The following is a 22,026-nucleotide window of genomic DNA, read 5'->3' as shown; positions in this document are numbered from 1 at the left end:
GAGTTTGAATCCCTGGTAGAGCTTTAGGCTCATGCTCGAATGCTATTGGTTATTGAAGATTCACACAATTGAACAGCACCTGAATGACATCATGCAATCAACATACACAGTCATTAGTTGCCAAGAATCAGAATGCTGAGACACTCTGACATTTAGGGGAACTTAAAGTTTTCAGGTGTACTATTTCAGGAAAGCCCTTCATTTTATTGTCAAATGTATGCTTGGAGTTTTTTTTTACCAACACACATTTTCACCATGTGAATGTGACTGCCCAATGTGTATGATTGTCAGTGGCTCAGTGGGCTAATGCCTTGTACTGATGTTTCTTAGGTTGAGTGTTCGAATCCCGAAAAGTTTATACTTTTTGAGAAATAGGGGATTAAAAATGTTAAAAAGCTCATTTTCCCCCCATTGACTTGAATGGCTGTGTTGTCATAATGGCCTAAAGCCAGCTGCGCTCATTAAGCTCCCAGAGTAGTTCCCGGGCAGCTTTAAATGCATACAATCTGGCGCTCCCTAAAACTACACATCCAGTTTAAATGTTTCCCATAAAAGTCACAGCCATATCTCATGCTTTGCGCATTATATCTCCAGAACGGCTTGACGCATATGCTTCAAATTTGGTGTTTGTATGGACTCAAAGATGAAGTGAGTTGATGTTGGAGGTCAAAGGTCAAAGGTCAAGTCCCTGAATACTCTGAGCGTTATATCTTAAGAATGCCTTGACATACATGCCTGAAATTTGGTATGAGTGTTTGTATGGACTCAAAGATGAAGTGAATTGATGTTGGAGGTCAAATGTCAAGGTCAAAAACACCTTGAGTGTTATATCTCAAGAACGCCTTGACACACAAGGTCTTTTGGTACGAGGGTTTCAAAGATTAAGTGATTCAATGTTTTTTTTTTTCCAGGAATCTCCCCACCAACATTAAGCCAGCAGCTTTCCATCCACTATTGTAATTCCTCTAGCATTACATTTGTAGTTGCCTTTTGAAATTCATTCATGCAGGTACAGGTTAATCAAGGCTTCATAGATTACATTAAACTGGTCTTTGGTTATGTCAACACTTTGAATGCCACACTGTTTTCGGAAGCTTTGGGCCAGAGTGCACAATAATACCACATCACATAATTTCTCCTCCTCTTGATCTGTAACATCTGTGTCGCTATTGCCATCTTGCAAGCGCGACTCGGCCTATCACCCGCTCGGCCCGGTCCGTGGTGGAGATGGAACTCCCTCCTCAGCACGGTGGTCAGTCACACTTTCTAATGTTTTTGATCTGCCATATGGTATCCCCTCATTGTCGTGGTCAGAGTCATCTTGTCTTAGTAGAAGGGTGGACTCATCCAGTGTTGTCTGGCGAAAACGAGCCTGCTGCAATATCTTTTTCTGACCAGAGCCGTATCTGGAAGTGCTGGCGTGCATGCGTCACTGATTCGACCCAAAGCGGCAACCATCAAAAGCCGATGAAAAAAAGCAGATGATAAAATGTCCAGATTGTGCGTTTTCATGAGTTTTCGATCGTCATCTATTTCAGTTCTATTCATCATAGAGTTCCCAAAATCGCACATAAGGTGTGTTACAGTGTCTATTTTCATAATTTACAAAAAAAGCTAAAATGCAATATTGCGTTTTTGGCACTCAAAGTGTTAACATGAGCTAGAACTAGAATGTGAAATATAAACAAAATGGAGCCATCTTTTTTACATTAACATTATAACGTGACTTGAATTAAATGCCAACTGAAATCAAATGAGAAATAATGTTAGCTAATGCTAGCTCTGCTTAAGTTGCTCTATGCTGCTTTTTCATAAAAACATAGCCTAGATTGAATGTTGGTGATGAATGTGTTGAATAATCGCCTACATTAAGTAACTTCAATCGAGAAAATCAATAGGCTTACCAGTGATGGTAGGCACATATAAAGTCATCTGATATAAGACCCTAAAGATTACATTAAACTGGCCTTTGGTTATGCTAACTAGAACTAGAACTATAATGTGAAATATAGGAAGTGACACTCTTTTCCAGTAAAGACAAAGCTATTTTAGCTGCCTGCGGTCTCCAAAGTTGGAGCCATCTTTTTGGGAGAATGAACATTACAACATTACTTGAATGCCAACTGAAATCAAATGAGAAGTAATGTTAGGTAATGCTAGCTCTGCTGAAGTTGCTCTACGCTGCTTTTTCATAGAAACATAGCCTAGGCCAGGGGTCAACAACCTTTTCTCTTAAAAGGGCTTTTTTTTTTTACCAGAAATAAAAATAAATCTGTCTGGGGCCGCAAAAATATCGGAATCAATTGAAAGAAATTAGTTTAAACATCTCTATTATCTTTATTAGCCTCAAGCACATGGCATACTCGCCATACTCTGCATATATTCTGTATTGTACAGTATAATATTACCATTAATGTTTTGGGACAGCTTGAAGCTTATCAACTATATGAAATTGTTAGAAATATTTTATAAGTTCCATTTTTAGAGAAAGCCAGGGAGCCACTAGAGAGGAGCTAAAGGGCTGCATGTGGCCCTCGGCCTGCAGGTTGCCTACCCCTGGCCTAGACTGAACGTTGGTGATGAATGTGTTGAATAATCGCCTACATTAAGAAACTTCAATCGAGAAAATCAATAGGCTTCCCAGTGATGGTAGGCACATAAGCTTAGAGTCATCTGATATCAGACCCTGATGTTACTATCCTAGTTAGCCTCACAGTAAGTGACATCTTTATTGCTTTCAGAATTCAATTATGTCAGTAAACACTCCCGATGTTCATTTTGTGAATGACACAAGAGAATGTACAACCCTAATTCCCAAAAAGTTGTGACGTGTAAAATGCAAATAAAAACAGAATGTAAATATTTTCAAATCTTGTGAACACATATTTAGCCACAAAAAGGACATAGACAACATATAAAATGTTGAAAATGACAAATTATATTCATGGGAAATACAGGTACATTTTGAATTTAATGCCAGCAACACGTCTCAAAAAGTTGGGACAGGGGCAACGAAAGGCTGGAAAAGTTGTGTAATGACAAAGACAACAAAGGGAGGAACATTTCACAAACTAGTTATGTGAACTGTAACCATGAATGGGGATAAAAAAAAAACTCCAATAACCATTGTCTATGAGCAGAGTTTGATGTTCCATTCACAAATGCTAGTGTAAACTCTACCCTTCTAAGAAGAAATGGTAACCTTTAATTCTTAAAACTCAGCTGGTCTTCTCAGTTCCCAAGCATTTACAGGATGTTGCTAAATTAAGAGGTGGAGCAACACAGGGGCAAACATGCCCCTGTCCCAACTATAGACCGGTTTCAGGTCCCTAACAACCGTCGTTAAGGACGAACTCGGAGGACAAGCAAACCCAGAGCCGTATAGCAATACATTGAGAGAAAGACGCAATGAGGTTAAAAATTGTTAACTTTTGGCAGAGAAAAGCAGACTAAAATTTCCCTGTGTGGTACAGGAGACATTTCATTTTTTGTGATTTGTCCGTTCAAAGCTAAAAACAATTAAAACGCCAATAAAGTAGGCAGGCCTAGGTGCTAGACATTTGGATACGAAGCATGCATTATGATAACCTGACTCCGCCAGATGGATTTGCTCCGCATATCCATCTGGGAACTTTTCATTGAAGAACTTTTGGGAAGGGGCGGACATACTGGTTAGCTGATTGGATAAACCATCTGTCTATCACCACCTTTGTTGGTTATCGACGGGCCAAATCAACCAATTAGATGAACAAAGTATTCTTCTAATGCCGTTTAACATACAATTAAGTTAGGTAACGTGACAAACGTTAAGATGTTTTAACTTACCATTTATGAACCTAATCAACGACAATTCCCATCAAGTTTTCACGGTAGGCCCTACACTTCTGAAGATAGTATATTCCTCCATTATGAACTGGAATCAGCCGTGGAGGATGTCTGTGTCGTTCATTCCTCCCAGCTGCATGGCTGAGACTCATAGCTTCACAGTTTACCCAGGAATACTTTCTAATTTGAATAAAACTTGCGCGATAGCTATTCTCATCTCTGTGGATGCCGTCATGTTGTTCGTTGCGTCACACCTCAACCCGCCTCAAAGCCAACGCTGATTGGACGTTCGTTTGGTGAACTGCTCCAAATTTTCTTTAACGGAAAGTATCCAGACTGATCTGCGAGTGAAACCCTGAAGCTCGCGAGATCAGGATGGTCTCACAAGGCTAGCATTATGAAGCTACGAAGTTATGCCACAAATGTTATCTTCACGCTCAAGAGGAAAAACTCAAGTCATGTAGGCTAAATAACATAGGGTAGTGACGTTAACAAAGTGTTTTTTTTATCATATTCCTCAGCATATCATTTGAGAGACTTATGATCCATGAGAAAGGAGGCTAACGTTAGCCTACATTTCACGCAAATTACAATATGCAGGGTAGCCTAAAGTTAAAGTTGACACTCCATTTGAGTTGTTTGTTTTAGAAAAGAAGACATGGGCTTGCAAGTAACGTTATTGCATAGGCCTACTATAAGGTAGCCTAGCGTATAGCTAATCCGTCATAGGCTCCTGTCCTGTCAGTTAACATCCAGCACAATGCATTTTGTGCATTAACGTTATTTCAGTCAATCGTTCCATGCGTGGCCAGCATAGGCTAAAATAATTACTTTATCAAAGTAATTATCCTCTGACCTCAGGGGGAAATGATTGTCCACCCCTGTCATTATGTACCCTTTGAGTAGGTAATGTTCTCACTAAATCTAAACTAATTGTTTCTGCAGTCGAAGCCCTAACGTTAACATTAGCTTAAGCCTAACCTAACTTTACAGTGACTGGCCACATGTTTAGCCTACCTTCCGTAAAATCCGTTGCTTTTTCATAGGTAAATCCGCTACACCTCTAGATGAAAACAATCCAGACTCGGCTACACCGAAATATTTCGGCAATATGTTTTTATTCTTCATCTTATATCAAGTTTAGCCAGCTTGTTTTCTATGCGCTGTCAGTGTAAACAACTAGTGCTTGTCCTCCGAGTTCGTTCTTGACTACGGTTGTTAGGGACCTGAAACCGGTCTATTTTGAGAGGTGTTGCTGGCATCAAATTCAAAATGAACATATTTTCCAAAAAAAAAATACAATTTCTCAGTTTCAACAACTGATATGTTGTCTTTGAACTATTCTCAATTAAATATAGGGCTAACATGATTTGTAAATCATAGCATTCTGTTTTAATTCACATTTTACACAGCGTCCCAACTTTTTTGGAATTGAGGTTGTACAATAAATACTACCTTTACATACAATGTAAATTAATTAGAGGATGATGGGGCAGAAGTTTAACTAACAACAAGAAGTAATCAAGTGACAACCGACGTTCCTTGGAGAAGCGTAGTGCAGAGTCCTGCACGGGTCCATTTTTTTAGACCCACCCACGCCTGCAAAGTTCAGCACCAGATCCAACCCGTTACCTGTGACAATATCAAAATTAAATCCGCACCCGCCCAGACCCGTTAATATTTGGCCCGTTACCTGACCAATGCGATTAATCACAAACAAGGTAAAATCATTCCAATTAAAGTGCTTTATTTTTATCTCTCATCACTGGAGTGTGTTACAGAATGGACGGGATTTAGAGGAGGGACACATTGCACAACTGACTACCTGAACTTCTGTATGGACATGTTGTTCCCACGAGAACTGTACACTGCTTTCCAAATAACAAGCCTTGGATAACCAGCAATGTCAAGACCCTTCTCAATAGGAAAAAGATGGTGTTTAGAGAGGGGGACATGGCAGCGCTGAGGGGGAACTCAAAACCAAGCTGAAAGAGGCTAAGGAGGATTACAGAACGAAGGTGGAACAGAAGTTGCAGGAGAACAACATGAAGGAGGTATGGGATGGAATGAAGACCATCACTGGCCTTAAGAAGAGCAGCAGCTCTGTGAAGGGAGATCTGGACAGGGCGAATCAGTTGAACCACTTCTACAACAGGTTTGACTGCCCTGCTCCAGCTCCAATGGCAGTGGTCTGTCCACCACCCCCTTCTGACTCAGACACTGCTCTTGCTTGCTTGCCTGCCCAACCCACACCTCCCCCCTCACTCTCAGTGCAACACTCACTCCCACCATCAAAGGCTATCGCACCTTTCCCCCACATGGTGACCACGAACAGTGCGGCTACACTGGCTTCAGTCTCCAGCCACCAGACAACACCCTCAGACACACAGACCTCAGACGCACCACTCCCCCTCCCCTCCTCATCATCACAGCAGATCAGGTCAGAGGACAGCTGATGAAAAGGCTGCTCAAGGTCTGTGCTGCTGAACTGGGGGAGCCATTGAAGCACATCATCAACCTAAGTCTCCGTCTTGGACGAGTTCCAACACTGTGGAAGACATCATGTCTTACCCCCGTCCCTAAGAAGCCACACCCAAGTGAGCTTAATGACTACAGACCTGTCGCTCTAACATCACATGTGATGAAGACTATGGAGCGACTGGTCTTGTGTATACTCAGACCCCAGGTACGCCATGCACTAGACCCGTTACCGTTTGCATACCAAAAGAAAGTGGGCGTGGACGATGCCATCACTTATCTCCTACACAGGACACATTCTCACATAGACAAGGGGAAAAGTGCTGTGAGAATCATGTTCTTTGATTTCTCAAGCGCTTTTAACACCATCCAACCCCTCAGATTGGGAGACAAGCTCTTGCAGATGGGTGTGGACGCTCACCTGGTATCCTGGATTACAGATTACCTGACCGAGTGACCACAGTTCGTCAGACTGAAGAACTGTCTCTCTGACACTGTGATCAGCAGCACCGGAGCGCCACAGGGAACTGTGCTCTCTCCAGTCCTGTTCACCCTGTACACATCTGACTTCTGCTACAACACCGAGTCATGCCACATGCAGAGGTTTTCTGACGATACTGCAATTGTGGGGTGTATCAGGGACGAGCAGGAGGAGGAGTACAGGAGCCTGGTGGAGGACTTTGTGCAATGGTGCAAACTCAATCACCTTCAACTCAACACTTCAAAGACCAAGGAGATGGTGGTGGATTTCCACAGGTTTAAGCCCACTCTGCTACCAGTCTCGATTGATGGGGTCAATGTGGAGGTGGTAAGCATCTACAAGTATCTGGGTCTCCACCTGGACAATAAACTGGACTGGTCAGCCAACAATGACGCACTCTACAAGAAAGGGCAGAGCAGGCTGTACTTCCTGAGGAGGCTGCGGTCCTTCAATGTGTGCAGCAAGCTCCTCAGGATGTTCTACCAGTCTGTTGTTGCCAGCGTCCTCTTCTAGGCAGTGGTATGCTGGGGAGGAAGCACAAAGAAGAAGGATGCGGGGCGACTTTACAGGCTGGTAAGGAAAGCTGGCTCTGTAGTGGGAGCTGAACTGGAGTGCATCACCTCAATATCTGACAAAAGGACCCTGAACAAACTGATCAACATCTTGGACAATGAGTGTCATCCACTCCACAGCACTATTGTAAAGCAGAAGAGCCTGATCAGCTGGAGACTTCGCTCACTGCCTTGCACAACAGACAGAAGTAATTTGTCCTCAGGGCCATTGAACTGTTCAATGCTTCACTTAAGGGAAGAGGAGATATAGACTTCTCCGCATAGTCTGTCTGCCTCTCCACCCCCTCCATGTTTGGGTACTGTCTGTCCACTAGCCACTTTTTACCACTGTCTTACTGCCTATCTGTTTGCGTACTATATTAGCACATATGCATAACCACTCCCTCTATGCCACATCCGGATTGTGGCCACACTTATACCTTTTCTTAATATAGTTATAGATATAGTTTTTTCTATAGTTTTTTTATATTACCTTGCCTACTCTCTGATATGTCCATATTTATTTGATGCTGGTCTGTAGACTTTATTCTTGCACTGCTGCACTGTTGGACTTACTCATTTGCACCATCACCATGACACTCACTCACACAGAGCACCTTACCTTACCTTACTATGCACAGAGAATCACAGCCTCAGTCCCTGCCTGTCATTGCAAGCGCCTCTTGATTAATCACCCACTATGTGGATACTGTTTTTAGAATTGATTTAGATTAAGTGTTATTTAGTATAATTTGTATTTTAGTATATTTAGTATATTCTTTATCTTCTACTGTCCTTATTGCTTAGTTGTGTTTTTTATATTATATACTTTTAATTACTTTTTTCTGCTGTTGAATGTGTGTGTGATGTCTGTATGCTACTGAGACCTTGAATTTCCCCTTGGGGATCAATAAAGTATCTATATATCTATCTATCTATCTATCTATCTATCTATCTACCTATCTATCTATCTATCTATCTGTACACAAAAACAATTGCTACCAACAAGGGTTGGCAACCACTCAAAGGCAAAATAAAGTGTTTTAACCAATAACCGACGAGGGTACTGGTAACCATACCTGAAAATTTCAAGTTTCTAGGACTTACGGTTTAGGCTGCAGTATGATTACAGAACTTTGGCAAATTTGAGTGGCACAGAAATGAGCGGCACAGAAACAATAGGGGTCCTGCAGCGGCGCTGCTCGGACCCCTAATAATAATAATAAGAAGAAAACTAAGAAACACAATGTTGCACATCAGTTGCAAATGGAATATCCATTTTAATCTTAAAGGAGCATTTCACCGCTGGGAAGATGAATGTGTATTTAATTTGGGTCATTTATGTAGTAGAAATGTGGAGTCATCATTGAAGTCAGTGCCTTCTTGACGGAGAAAAAGCCAAAAATATGTTTTTTGCTCATGTGGATGAAAGCCAACAACTCCCATAATTCCCTGCCTTTCACGGCCCTACCAAGCCACTCCCCCAAGAAGCCTAACTGAACTTCAGGCACAGAGGGACTCATTAATGTAGCATTTTGGCATTAATAAGGATTCTAAAATTAAAACGATCATTGTTTCATGTTACACTCATTCTGTTCATGTGGACATTTTCAAAAATTGCTACTTTGCAAACGCTACCAGCAAATCATTAGGCTACTTGTTTGCACGTAAATCACACATTTTACATATTTCCATGTCAGATGTCCCGCGAATTGACAGCATAGACTAGCATATCCGACATTTAACTAATGTGCTAGCCATTTGTGCATAACCTATTCCCTGCTCGAGGCAGATTCCCCTGGCACCTTCTCCGTCCCCTTCCCGTGGGTGTGTGAGACCTTGGCACAGACAGACGCCTGCAGTGCAAAGTAGCCAACTAGCCCATACAGGAATATATGATCGACTTGATGAGCGATTGAACCGATTAGCGCAAATGAAAGCTAAAATGAAATACTTTGACTTTTTTTTTTTTGCGAAAACTCATGCCACACTCGGCGGCTGGCCAAAGCCTACTGCCCATAAGAAAAACTGCCCCTGATTTAGGATCACCAGGGATCAGTATTAGGGCCCCTGCTTTTCTCTATATACACCACTTCCTTAGGTGAGACCATTCGCTCCCATGGATTTGACTATCACCAGAGAATGTCTCATAAGTGGAGAACTCTCGGAAAACTTCCGGTTTCTGAACTGGTTGCAGTTCCTTCTGTGGTTCCACATGAGGGCGCTCGTCCACGAGTGCAGAATGAATGGAGATCTATGGAGCTGTACCCCTCAAAATCCACTTTTCTCGGGATATAAAGTAATTTGAATATTGTATTCGAAAGGGCAGGCAAGAAAGAAATTACACTTAGTTGAGTATTATATAAGTCACTTAATCGTTCTAAAAAGCCTTTCAAATGTGTCAATGACGTCATTCATTAGCACAATGCTAGCGTGTTATGGGCAACAACAACCCAACCTGTAAGAAAATGAAAGGACATGACTCCCGAATTATTTCACTTTTGATTGATAATCCATATCCATTTTGCGAAAAATAAAATAAAATCTGAGGGTTTCAGTCGTTAAATAGGTGAAAACAACAAATTTAGCCATGTAGCTCCATAGGACCCTATGTATTTTGGACTCGCCCACGATCGCCATTTAGGTGAACTCTGGTGAACTGCAGCCAAATTCGGTATGTATGGGATTAATAGAGTGGGGAAGGCTCTCCGTAAACGGTTCTGCTATCACTGTTTGACTATCGACAAAGATATGGGACTTCCTGCTTCCTGCTGCAAAATGACTATTTTTACATCATTGTAAGCAGGAACTGCAACACTGAAATCTGTTTTTCTCCCATCTGAGGGGATAATGAGGGAATGATGCACAACCATTCAAAAACATGTTCTAACGATACAAAGCTTAATGCAAAAGGGTGAAGTGTCCCTTTAAATCTACTGGTTACCTGTATTTGAGACTGTTCATTTTGGCAAACAAAAGCCGAAGGACCTTTTCTTTCTGTTCCCAGGTGAGCTCAGCAATGTCCACTTTGGTGCTTTGCATGTTTGTCCTTCAAAAAACAAAAAAGACAGGCTCCCATGTAATATTCAATTAAAGGGAATTTACACAATGATTGAGCACTTGTCTTTTATACATGTTATATGAAATTAAAACATATTTAATTCTACACAATAAAGTTATAATATGAAACCTAAAGAAATAACCATTGCATGGTCAATTATCGGAGTTATCGGTCAGATACAACAATTATGTTTAATGAGTTTGATTATGAGTTGACAAAATTATACAGAATGGACTTTATTTACTCTGTGATTCTAACTTAGATACTAAATTTTGCATTCAGTAATTAACAAACCTTGTAGAAATGGACTGTTAGGGGGAAAAGGCCAAGTACTGTTGATTCTCTTAATTGATATGAATGTTCATTTTCACATCATTACAGCTACCGACCTGATTCTTTATATAACTGTACACACACCTCCAGATATGGTCTTGCAGCTGGTACGGATACCTCCTGCACTGTACTGTTATCCATCTGCTTCTTACTCTTCTTCCGACCAATTTGTTCGTTCAACCACCATTGTGTAGGTCTTGTAAATGAAACTTCCGCTATTTATTTTGCATTTTTCAGAAATTTCAACTTTTTAAGATATTTGCCAAAAACGAGCGGAAATGTCCCATTAAAAATGAGTGGTAGAATGTGACTTTAAACTACCGACATCGTAATAGGCGATTAGCTGCTGCACCTGTGTTCTCAACGTAAGGTTTTTACCTTAATATAACCCTTACAAAGCCAATTTGACAGTAGACAAACTTGTAATAGGTGAATAGTTCACCTAGCATAGCTATACAGCATAATGTAGTGAGTCACTACTGAGAAAACCAGCCATGCAACTTCAAGAACGGCAGCCCAACAAATAACTCTCGCGAATCGTGAAACATTACCTTGTCAGTGGATAGATATAGCTCTTTGGAGAGAGTTTTTACCTGTTAATCTTTCACCTCCTCAACAAAATCATTTTCATTGTGTACAGGGGGGATAAGTCACAAGAAGTTTGCTATTTACAACAGCAGAGTAAAATATAAATATATCACGACTGTAGACGGAGCTCTACAGTTGCCAAAATACCTAAACCTGCATAATGTACCTTTAACCACCTCCTAGCTTAACTAGTTGTAACTGTCGCTAGCTAGCTCAAGTTTAATGTAATATAGATGCACGTAGCAAACCATGTTCAATCGTTCTGCCAACATTAATGTTACTGTAACTTTATTCAAAGTCAAACTTCGATGTTGATCCCGTCATCAGTTTGCACCCTTGATTAACGTTTACCACAGTAAATGCTGTTGTGACACTTATATCCTGCTTCATATACTGCCAGGTAAATACTATTAAATTATATCCATCTAATTTAGGCTATGTGAGCCTGCATAAATTACCATTGAAGATTTCACCAGTTTGAAAAAGTTTACACAAAATCCACCTATGTTTCGTGATCACTGACTGCTGGCATCCAGGCTAACCCCATCCTGTTGTAGAGTTTCTAATAGGGATCGACCAATATGGATTTTTTAGTGCTGATACCGATTTTTTTTTCATCAGCCTTAGCCGATGACCCATACGGGATGCCGATATTTGGAGCCGATACTGCTTTTGCTCCCTTAATTTACATCATACAAATGACACATACTGTAATTACACAAATGATGATAACAAATGTTATAATTCTCAATTTAAAAAAGGAGCATTTATTGAACTTATGGATGGGTGCACTGCATATGGTTAACTGCAAAAGGCTTTATATCAACATCTTACAACACAGCCTTGATGATGCATTGCTTGCTGACATATTATAAGACATAATTCAGGTCATCACAAAATGTCCTTTGTCAACACATTTAAGAAAACAATAAGCCTGAAAAGTAGCTATTGAAATAAAGTGCTTGATTTGTAATTAATACTGCATGGTTTAAAATTCTTTATGTCTATATTTTTCTAAAAGAAGCTGCCAGTGTTGAGAATTTATTTGTTAAAATAATAAGTTAAGATTAATAAGTTAAAATGAATAATAACCGTTCATGTGTCAAATACATATGTTAAAAACAGACTATATGTCGTTAGGATTTGGCAATGGCATTGAGACTTCAATTCTCAAGATGCATTGTACAATAGAAGAGTTTGTTTATGTTATGTTGCGCGGCAAGCAGCCATCTTGTGAATGCTGAATAAGCACACGCTGTATTGTACCTGGGCAATTCCATGCAAAGGTCATCCTTACCATAAAAAAAAAAAGTTGTGCATACGCAAATAGAACTGTTGTTAAAATCTTCATTTAGGTCTATATTTTATTGTTTGTAACTGATCTGATTGAATTTGATGGAGAATGACACTCTTTTTACATCATAAATATGGTGTGCAACCATAGAGAAACAACTTTTTTTACATGGTTATATTATACATATTTCAAAAGTGGATAAATGGACCCAATGTTCAAACAAATTGTGTCATTTGACAAATTCCAGATTGACAAGGGAATGGTAGAGCAATGTCTATGCTCAGCTTGCCTTTAAGAGCACAACTCCTTACATTTGTAAGGCTTTTGTTTTTAAGTCAGCAAGTTCCATGGCCATGTCACATCCATAACGTTTTATAGGAAAAGTTTATGCTACACATACAGTGTTGATGCGACAATGTCCATAGTGTCTGTGCAAAGCTGATTTATATCAATGTAAAGTGTGATGACCAAATTGTGCCCCTTTCTTACTTTTAAAACCTTTAATGGTGCGTTATGGATGTGACGTTATGGATGTTACATAATGTGAATTTACAAGACTGGGGACTTTATTATACCTCAAAGCCGATAAAACGTCTGTTCTGGTGGAATGTCAGTTTCAACGCATTTCAACTTAGTGTTTACAACTGACATTTCAAAGATTATTAGGTTGATCGATCAAAACCACAGGGAGGCCTTGCCTAACCATTAGCAAAACAAACATAATATTAAAATACCTCCAGTGATTAGCCTAGCCATAGCCTATTTTCAAGTGGCCTAATAACGAAAATCTGAGCGATTATCTTCCTGTAACTGTCATACTAATGTTGTACAGTAACTGGATTATCGTGTTAGCTGGTGAAGATTGCTGACTTTGCAGCTGGAGTTAACATAGCAACCTCCTTCTGTTGCAGATCTGCTCAGCCTGCCGTTCACGTCTGCTTAACACAGTTTAATCTTAAATGTGACGTGATATGACAGCATTTGAAGTGTCAGGTCCTCTGTAGCTAATACCCACAGAGTAACATGAGTAAGGGCAGCAATAAACTAGATGTACCGCATAGCGGTACAAAATATGACCGCCTCTCAGTCCTGCATATTTTCTTCGAAAAAATAGATCACGCTAGTCAATTTGTCTCCATCTCCTACTCCTGCAACTCATGTGCATGTAAATGTGTGCATATGTGAGTTTGCTTTTGTTTATAAGAGTGTGTGTGTGTGTGTCTGTGTGTGTGCATGTGCGTATGCGTGCCTGTGTTTGTGTGTTTATGTGTGTGTGTGTGTGTGTGTTTGCATGCCCACATGCGTATGCGTGCCTGTGTGTGTTTATGTGTCTGCATTCATGTGGGTGGGTGTTTGTGCATGTGTGTGTGTGTGTGTGTGTGTGCTTGCCTGTCTGTATGTGTTTATGTGTGTGTGTGCTTGCCTGTCTGTATGTGTGCGACTGTGCGTGCGTGTGTGTGTGTGTGTGTGTGTGTGTGCGCGCATGTGCGTGTGTGCACGTGCGTGTGCATGTACTTTATGTGTGCAAATAACAAATGAGTGGGTATGGGTTAGGTTCATGTGGGCTCTTGAGACTAACATACCATATATTTTGTCATCTTGGGTGCAACGGTTCAGGTAGGGCTCGTTATTTAGGGGAGTGGCCACCAAGTTTCATGTTCCCTGGTGTTTCAGTAACCCGGGAATCACTGACCAAAATTGATGATGGTAAAAGAAAAAAATAAATTTATTTTTTATATTTTAAATTACTTGTTGTCCTGATTCTTCCTGTGGATCTTAGTGGGCACTGAGGAAGCAATAATTTCATCGCTAGTTTTTCATGATTACCATTTCAATTGTTTCATATCAAAATTCACTACTTAATTATGTGTTTTATGTAGTTTGTCGAGGACTGGTTCAGACACGTCACATCCATAACGTGAAACCGTCACATCCATAACGCCAGTTTTTCCTACATAATGCATTATGAAAATGACGCATAGTTTCAAAAACACACTTTTTGTGTTCATTCAAGTCTCCTTCATGGTACATATATCATAGTTTCGGCAGTTTCCTTTAAAAGGTTTGTAGAAAACCTGTAATCTCTCACAAAAGTGTGTCCATTTCATGTCACATCCATAACGCTGATAAAATGCCTTGTATTCTTAGGATGAAATTGATTATATGAAATTTGAGGATTTCTCAGTATTCAGAGGACAGAGGTTGCATTAAAAGTTATGCAAATTAATTCACTGATACTAATTTTGCCCCCACTCTAAGGCATTTTGTTTACCAATATGAGTCCAATTGTCACATCCATAACTCTGGAACTGCCCACCTCTTTATTTTTCACTATACGTCTGGAAAGAAACAACGTCTCGCATCGTCATTCATAGTTTTAAGGAGATAAATGTAAAACATTTTTGGTGCCGAAACCCGGGAAGCAGAATGGGTGACGAAGAAAACGAAGAACGACCGGCGGGAGTGGAGCAACTTAATAGGCCAAAAGAAAGCGTCGGACGATACGGAGTCCCACAACGAGACTGCTGAACCAGATCGAAGTTGAATTATTAAATGAGGTAATGGATATCGACCGTGTGCGGGACATGTTAGCCGCGTTGTCAGCAAAGGAGGACCGTTTGCGCGAGCTGGACAACGTAGCGTAGGAACACACTTCGCTGGCGGACGTGGAGGCAGAGATTGAACTCGCAGAGGAATACAGAGACCGCATCATCGAGATGAAGGTGCGGGCTCACTGAGTGATCCGAGAACATGAGACTGTGAGTAACCCACGGCCTGCTCGGCCAAGTGATGGCAACGCAAACAAACCGACAGTGAGACTGCCCAAGCTACAAATTGAGAAATTCAATGCAGATGTTAGTGTATGGCAGGAATGTTGGAGCCAGTATGAGACTGCTATTCATAGCAACAATGCACTTTGCAAAAGAGAAAAGTTTACCTACCTGAAAACCTACCTTACTGGAACGGCTGCAAAGGCAGTAGCAGGACTCACACTGACAGACAGTAACTATGATGCTGCAATTGATATTCTCCAAAGCAGATTTGGAAGGAAAGATTTCATTGTAAATGCTCACATGTCAAAGCTTTTGAATCTCACTCCTGTAAAGAAAGCATCTGATGTCAGTGCATTGAGGCAGTTAAATGATGACTGTGAAATTCAAATCAGAAGCCTAGAGTCATTGGGAGTGGTATCAGACACCTATGGCGGTATGTTATGCCCAATATTACTCCAGATGATGCCAGACAACATGGCTCTTGAATACAGCCATCACAGAGGAGATGATGATGAGTGGAATGTGTTGAAGTTCCTGCAGAAAGAGGTTCAGAGCAGAGAGAGAACTTTACAAATGATGAAATCATACAACCAGAGAGAAAACCAGTCTGCTAACCAAACGTACAGCAAATCATATTCAGCCAGTGATGTGAAATTAAAGAAACCACGCTCCAAACAGTACACCCTAATGGTTTAAATGAAGAACTGGTTTTAAATTGCTTCTTGTGAGTTTCTATGACCTTTGTGTAATGCATATCTATTTACTGGGCTATATGTAATGTATAGCCTATGTGGTGGGCTCTCTCTATTTTTGCATAATTTTAAATAGGCTTAGCCTATTTAATGTGTCAATCAATTGTATTTAGGCCATTATATTATCATTTATTTAATTTTTTCATTTTTCTTACTGCTGATTAATTTGGCAACTGTTTGATAGGGTTTGCATGTGTCTATTTACTATAGTCGGATGTATTGTGTCCTTTGTGTGCAAATATGTTGTACAACTGATGTTGCAGCGCACCCTTGGGTGCAGCTCACCTAATGACCTCATGTGATTCACCTGTAACCCTTTACCCTTTCAAAGATAAAAAGCATTCATGTTGGTAGTCACACTACACACTGACGATGGCTTAGGCCGAAACGCGTCTGTGGACATGGTATTAATAAATAAGTAAAGAGAATGAACTTGAGAGTGCGGTTTTTCTATTCTAAATTAAAGAAACCAAGCATGACATCTGCAGCTGCAAACATTGCTGACCAGAAAATGCAAAACTGCCTGTTCTGTGATAGCGCTGAACACAAATCTGAAAAATGTCCAGACCATCCGGTGTCAGCACGCAAAGAAACTGAAGAAGCTTGGCAGGTGCTTTGTGTGTCTGGGGTCCAAACACATCGCCAAGTTTTGTAGGTCAAAGGGCATGTCGTGCCACATGTGGAGGCAGGCATCATGCAGCCATTTGTGAGAAAAATGAGGCATCCCCACCTGCTGCGTCAGCCAACATGGACACTGTTATTTTCTCCGTAATTCCCCAAGCAGAGAAAGGCAAACCTGACATTGAGAACACTGTGCTGCTACAAACCGCCAAGGCATGGGTCGTAGGGCCCACAAGCAGGAAGATGGTCCGCTGCTTGCTAGATGGAGGCAGTCAGGGGAGTTTTGTGCATGAGAATGTGGTGAAGGCTCTGCAGCTACCTGTTACTAGACAAGGGACCCTTACACACATTTGGCTCCTCTGCTCCAACAACGGTGAGTCGCAACATAGTGAAGCTCAGCTTGGAGAATGTATGGGATAAACAGCAGAGAATTGAAATAGAGGCAGTTGTCACCCCCAAAGTGTGCACAGCCTTGATGAAAGTGCCTGGTGAACATATACAAAAAGAAATGAAAAGCAGAGGTCTTCAACTAGCAGATTGTGCTGGAGATGATAAACTTGAACGTGCTGATTGACTCTGATTATTACTGGCAGATAGTATCAGGCCGAGTAGAAAAACTGACAAAGAGCCTAGTGGCACTGGAGAGCACCTTCGGATGGGCAGTGCAAAACCCCGTAGCAGTGTCCAGCAGGCCAGAGACAACCTGCATGCATATTCAGCTTAGCGAGGATGCACAGATTGATAAACAGCTGCATGCATTCTGGGAGCTTGAGTCACTGGGCATCACAAGTGAGAAGTCCAAGAGCCCAGAGGATGTAGAAGCGTTGCAGCGGATGGGCTTTACCAAGTGGAGTTGCCATGGCGACAACATCATCCTCCACTTCAAGACAATTACTGCATCGCAAAAAAGAGACTTGAGAGTTTGAAAAGGAAACTAAGCAAGGATGTCACACTCTACAGCAGATACAATGAAGTGGTGGAGGACTACTTAAAACACGGAATGGCTGAGGATGTGCCAAGGGAGCATGCATCCCCACAAGGCAGTCAGACATATTACTTACCTCATCACACTGTATTGAGAGAGGATAAGGCGACAACGAAACTGCGTGTTGTGTTCGATGCTTCATCCCACGAAGATAGAAGTCCCTCACTAAATGACTGTCTCTTAACAGGTCCCAATATGAATCCGATCTGATGAGTATTTTGATCAAATTTAGACTGCATGAAATTGCATATATGGCAGATATTAAGAAAGCATTTCTGCAGATTTCACTCTCAGAAAGAGATCGGGACGCTGTAAGATTTCTGTGGTTCATAGGACCACCAACAGAGGAGAAGGATGTAATGCTCAGAATGACGAGACTGGTGTTTGGAGCTTCGTCAAGCCCATTCTTACTCGCAGCCACCATTAGGAAGCATTTGAGACAGTATGAGCTAGAACACCCACAAGTGGTAGAAATCCTCAGCTCCTCACTCTATGTCGATGATTTTATTTCAAGTGCAAGTGAGGTGACAGAGGCACACACAGTGACAACAACAGCCAGGAACATTATGTCTGCTGCAGGAATGGAGCTATGTAAGTAGACTCTCCTGAGCTCAAAGAAAAGTGGCAGAAGAGCTCGATGGATTGCGCTGTGCAGCCAGAACCACACGGGTCTGTGCTGAAGGTGCTGGGCTTGGTGTGGAGACCGGCCACTGATGATTTTGTGTTCGACCTCAGGGGGCTGCTTGATATTCTGAAAGAAAGAGAAAACACAAAACAAAGTGTTCTGCAGTCTTCTGCTCGCATTTTTGACCCTCTATGATTCCTGACTCCCTTCACCATCAGGATTAAGTGCTTGTTCCAAGAGATGTGGGAGAGAGGGCTCAAGTGGGACGAGGAACTGCCACCTGATCTGACAAAGAAATGGCAACAGTGGTGTTCAGAGCTCCCTCAACTGCATCAGGTCTCCATTCCAAAATACACATGCCACAGCATACAAAATACACATGCCACAGCAGGACGGTCAAGAGTTAAGGCTACATGTATTCTGTGACTTGAGTGAAAGGGCTTATAGTGCAGTTGCTTATCTTCAAGGAGAAACAAGGGAAGGAGAAGTGACTATAAGCCTGGTTGCATCCAAGTCCAGAGTGGCTCCACTCAAAAGGATGACCCTGCCACGCCTGGAGCTAATGGGTGCTGTAATAGCAGCCAGGCTGGGGAACACCCTAATGAAAGCACTGCAGCTAGACAAGACACAACTAAGACTCTCTAACTGACTCTAACTGTCTCTAACTGTCCCACAGTCATGGTCTCACTGCAAAGGAAAAATTAATCCAGCTGACCTGAAGCAGAGTGCATTGTAGTGGAGTGGACCTTGTGTTCTGATGTCACCTTATCGGTCAGAGAGCACTCAGGAAGATGTTCAGGAAGATAAGGTAAAGTCTGAACTCAGATCCAAATACCAGATTGCTGTACAGCTTGTTAAGCAAGACCCGCTCAAGCACAAAAATGAGTGGTGAACTGACAGCAAAAGAGCTGAATGAAGCAGGGAAACACTGGATAAAGGTGATTAAGAACCAGAGTTTCATCTCCGAAATTGATCTGCTGAAAGCAGGGAAATGCCCCAACACTGACTTCAGAATCAGAGAACTAAAACCATTTCTGGATGAAGATGAGCTGCTCAGTGTGGCAGGAAGGCTCCAGCATTCTGATCTCTCTTACAGAAAAAAGCACCCATGGATTTTGCTCAACAACCACAGACACACACAAGAGTCTGTATAATCCCAACAAGGAAACGAGAAGGCCGCTGCTGGCGAATTGTCCTGCGACGTAGCAAACAAAAAAGGTAATCCACAAAAAAAGGGAAAAATGTGATGATCGGCTTGCAGTTATACCACGCAAAATAGAAAAAAGAGAAATTGAGCCTTCACAGTCTGCCTGGGGCGCTCCAGTGGTTTAATAAACCAGAATCGCGCACAGTATAGTGCTTTATATTTTCACACATTAAATGACCCACACAACCCCAAATTATTTCAATGTCCTTTGTTTTAGTCCCGAAAATAAACTTAGAAGTCCAAACTAAGCGAAAGATATCCTGTCCTTTGCCAGGACGCCCGCAAGAGTCTGTATAATCCCAACAAGAAAACGAGAAGGCCGCTGCCGGCGAATTGTCCCGAGACGTAGCAAACAAAAAAGGTAATCCACAAAAAAGGGAAAAAATGCGATGATCGGCTTGCAGTTATAACACGCAAAATAGAAAAAAGAGAAAAACAATCGGTCTCACCAACTCCGGTGAATAAATCCAGCCAGCCGACTGCAAAGGCTTTCTTGACGCGTCCTCTTTTTGGTAACGCGCTGGTCTTCCACACACTACAAGCGGCGTTTAACTTATATAAAGTCCATTTCCACAGTAGGGATACTTTCTTTCTATTTACCCCTCAAAAGAAACAGTTTACAATACTTTTAGCTGCAGCACTGAGTACTGGCGCCACCCATTCAAATCTCACACATGCTTGCTACTCTCTTCAGACCGCCCCCATCATCTAGCGCGCTCCACTATATAAGTTTGGGGGCTCGTGATAGGCGTATCGGCCGACAGTGTCCACATACAAATCACCCATATCCATACCATCATACACAGTGGAAATAAAGCATAATAAATACATATAAATAAGTACATATTCATATCACACTGATATTATATGAGACCTACAGACATATATGTAATAAATAATACTTAATTTTAAGTAATGGCACCTAAACTAATGTGGCAGTGTCCCAAGGTTGTGTCCAGGTGTGTACTCTGCAAGAAATTCAAGGCAAAGGCTGGACAGCAGACTACCGCACCACTGCCAAGAGACAGAATAACAAGAGTCACCACCATTTGAGACCACAGGTGTGGACTTCGCAGGGCCACTCTACGTGAAGACACAGATCGTTATGAAAAAAGGTGTATCACTGTTCACTTGTGCTGAAACCAGAGCAGTGCACTTAGAGCTGGTCTCAGATATGTCTACAGAGAACTTCCTGCTAGATTCAAAAAGGATTATGCAAGGGGATCAATCTATTCAGATAACGCCAGGACGTTCAAGAGAGCTGATCAAGATTTGAAGGAGTTCTGGAAAGGCATTAAAGATCCACGGCTACTGGAGTTCTTCTCAGAGAAGGGCATCACTTGGCGGTTCATCGCCGAAAGAGCAGCCTGGTGGGGGGCATTCTGGGAGCGGCTTGTAAGGTCAGTCAAAATTATACTCAGAAAAGTGCTTGGCAGAGCTAAACTCAACTTTGAAGAAATGTGCACCATTCTGACTGAAGCTGAAGACATAATAAACTTGAGGCCACTCACTTATGTGCACAATGATGTGGATGAGCCAGAGCCACTAACACCTGCTCACTTCTTGGTGGGTCAGAGACTGACCTGCTTGCCTCCTAAGCCATGTCCAGGTGAGACTAACCATCAAACAGCGAACAAGGAGGAGATGACCAGGAGGTGGTGCTACAGACAAAGACTTATGACCAACATCTGGAACGGATGGCGGTGAGAATGTTTGCTGGATTTGAAGTCGGCCCATCGCTGCGACACCCCACAGCCTTCTTTGCTGAAGGTTGGAGATGTTGCACTCATCGGAGAAGATAACACCCCAAGGCAGAGCTGGAGGCTAGGAAGAATTGAGGAACTGTTCCCAGGCCGTGATGGCCTTATGAGGTCATGTGCAGTTCGCACAAGTTCAGGAACTGTTCTGCGGAGACCCATCGCTGTGATGTGTGTGTCCCACTGAGTGTAACAGACCAGACGCACACAAATTTCTGTTTGGTAGCTGACGCTGACTGAATAGCTCAACCACCATTGAACTGGGTTGATAATGATAACGTCAGCAAACAGCTCTAAACACAAGAAAGGCATACACGGTGCACTTATGTCTGGTACATGATAAACGTTAACACAAATTAATTAGGGCTGTCAAAATAACTGATTTATTTCGATTAATTCATTTGAGAAAAAATAACTGATTAAAAAAATTAGTGCAGATTAATCGATTCCGTATGACCTTTGACCCCGAGCCGTTCTAGTCAGTAAAAATTAGACTGTAAAATGAAGGAGAGAGAAGAAAACGTGCTGCCTGGATCATTGATTGGAACATTTACTTTTAAAAAACGGCCTGATGGTGTTGATAAAAATAAAGTGTTGAACATAAAGTCCTTTGCAATGTCTGCAAGTTTTGACATTGAGGGGAGTGTTAATTTATTTTCATTGTGTCCCCTAGGTTATATCTGTGGCCTGAAAT

The 22,026-nt window shown here is 41.7% G+C and overlaps 1 protein-coding gene across 1 annotated transcript in view; it reads right to left on the bottom strand.

Moving 5' to 3' along the window:
* The window catches only part of LOC143111315 (basal body-orientation factor 1-like), a 151,623-nt gene that overhangs the window by 10,262 nt on the left and 119,335 nt on the right, over nt 1-22,026 (bottom strand). Inside the window, exon 10 of the mRNA XM_076273522.1 lies at nt 10,280-10,384. Coding sequence (XP_076129637.1) covers nt 10,280-10,384 — 105 coding nt within the window. The remainder of the gene's footprint in view (nt 1-10,279; nt 10,385-22,026) is intronic.

This window comes from Alosa pseudoharengus, unplaced genomic scaffold (assembly GCF_046254945.1).
Source record: "Alosa pseudoharengus isolate Yale_2024_CS ecotype anadromous, Long Island Sound unplaced genomic scaffold, YU_APseudo_1.1 YU_APseudo_1.1_scf_8, whole genome shotgun sequence".
Lineage (NCBI taxonomy): Eukaryota > Metazoa > Chordata > Actinopteri > Clupeiformes > Clupeidae > Alosa > Alosa pseudoharengus.
This window is presented reverse-complemented; position numbering and strand designations above follow the sequence as displayed.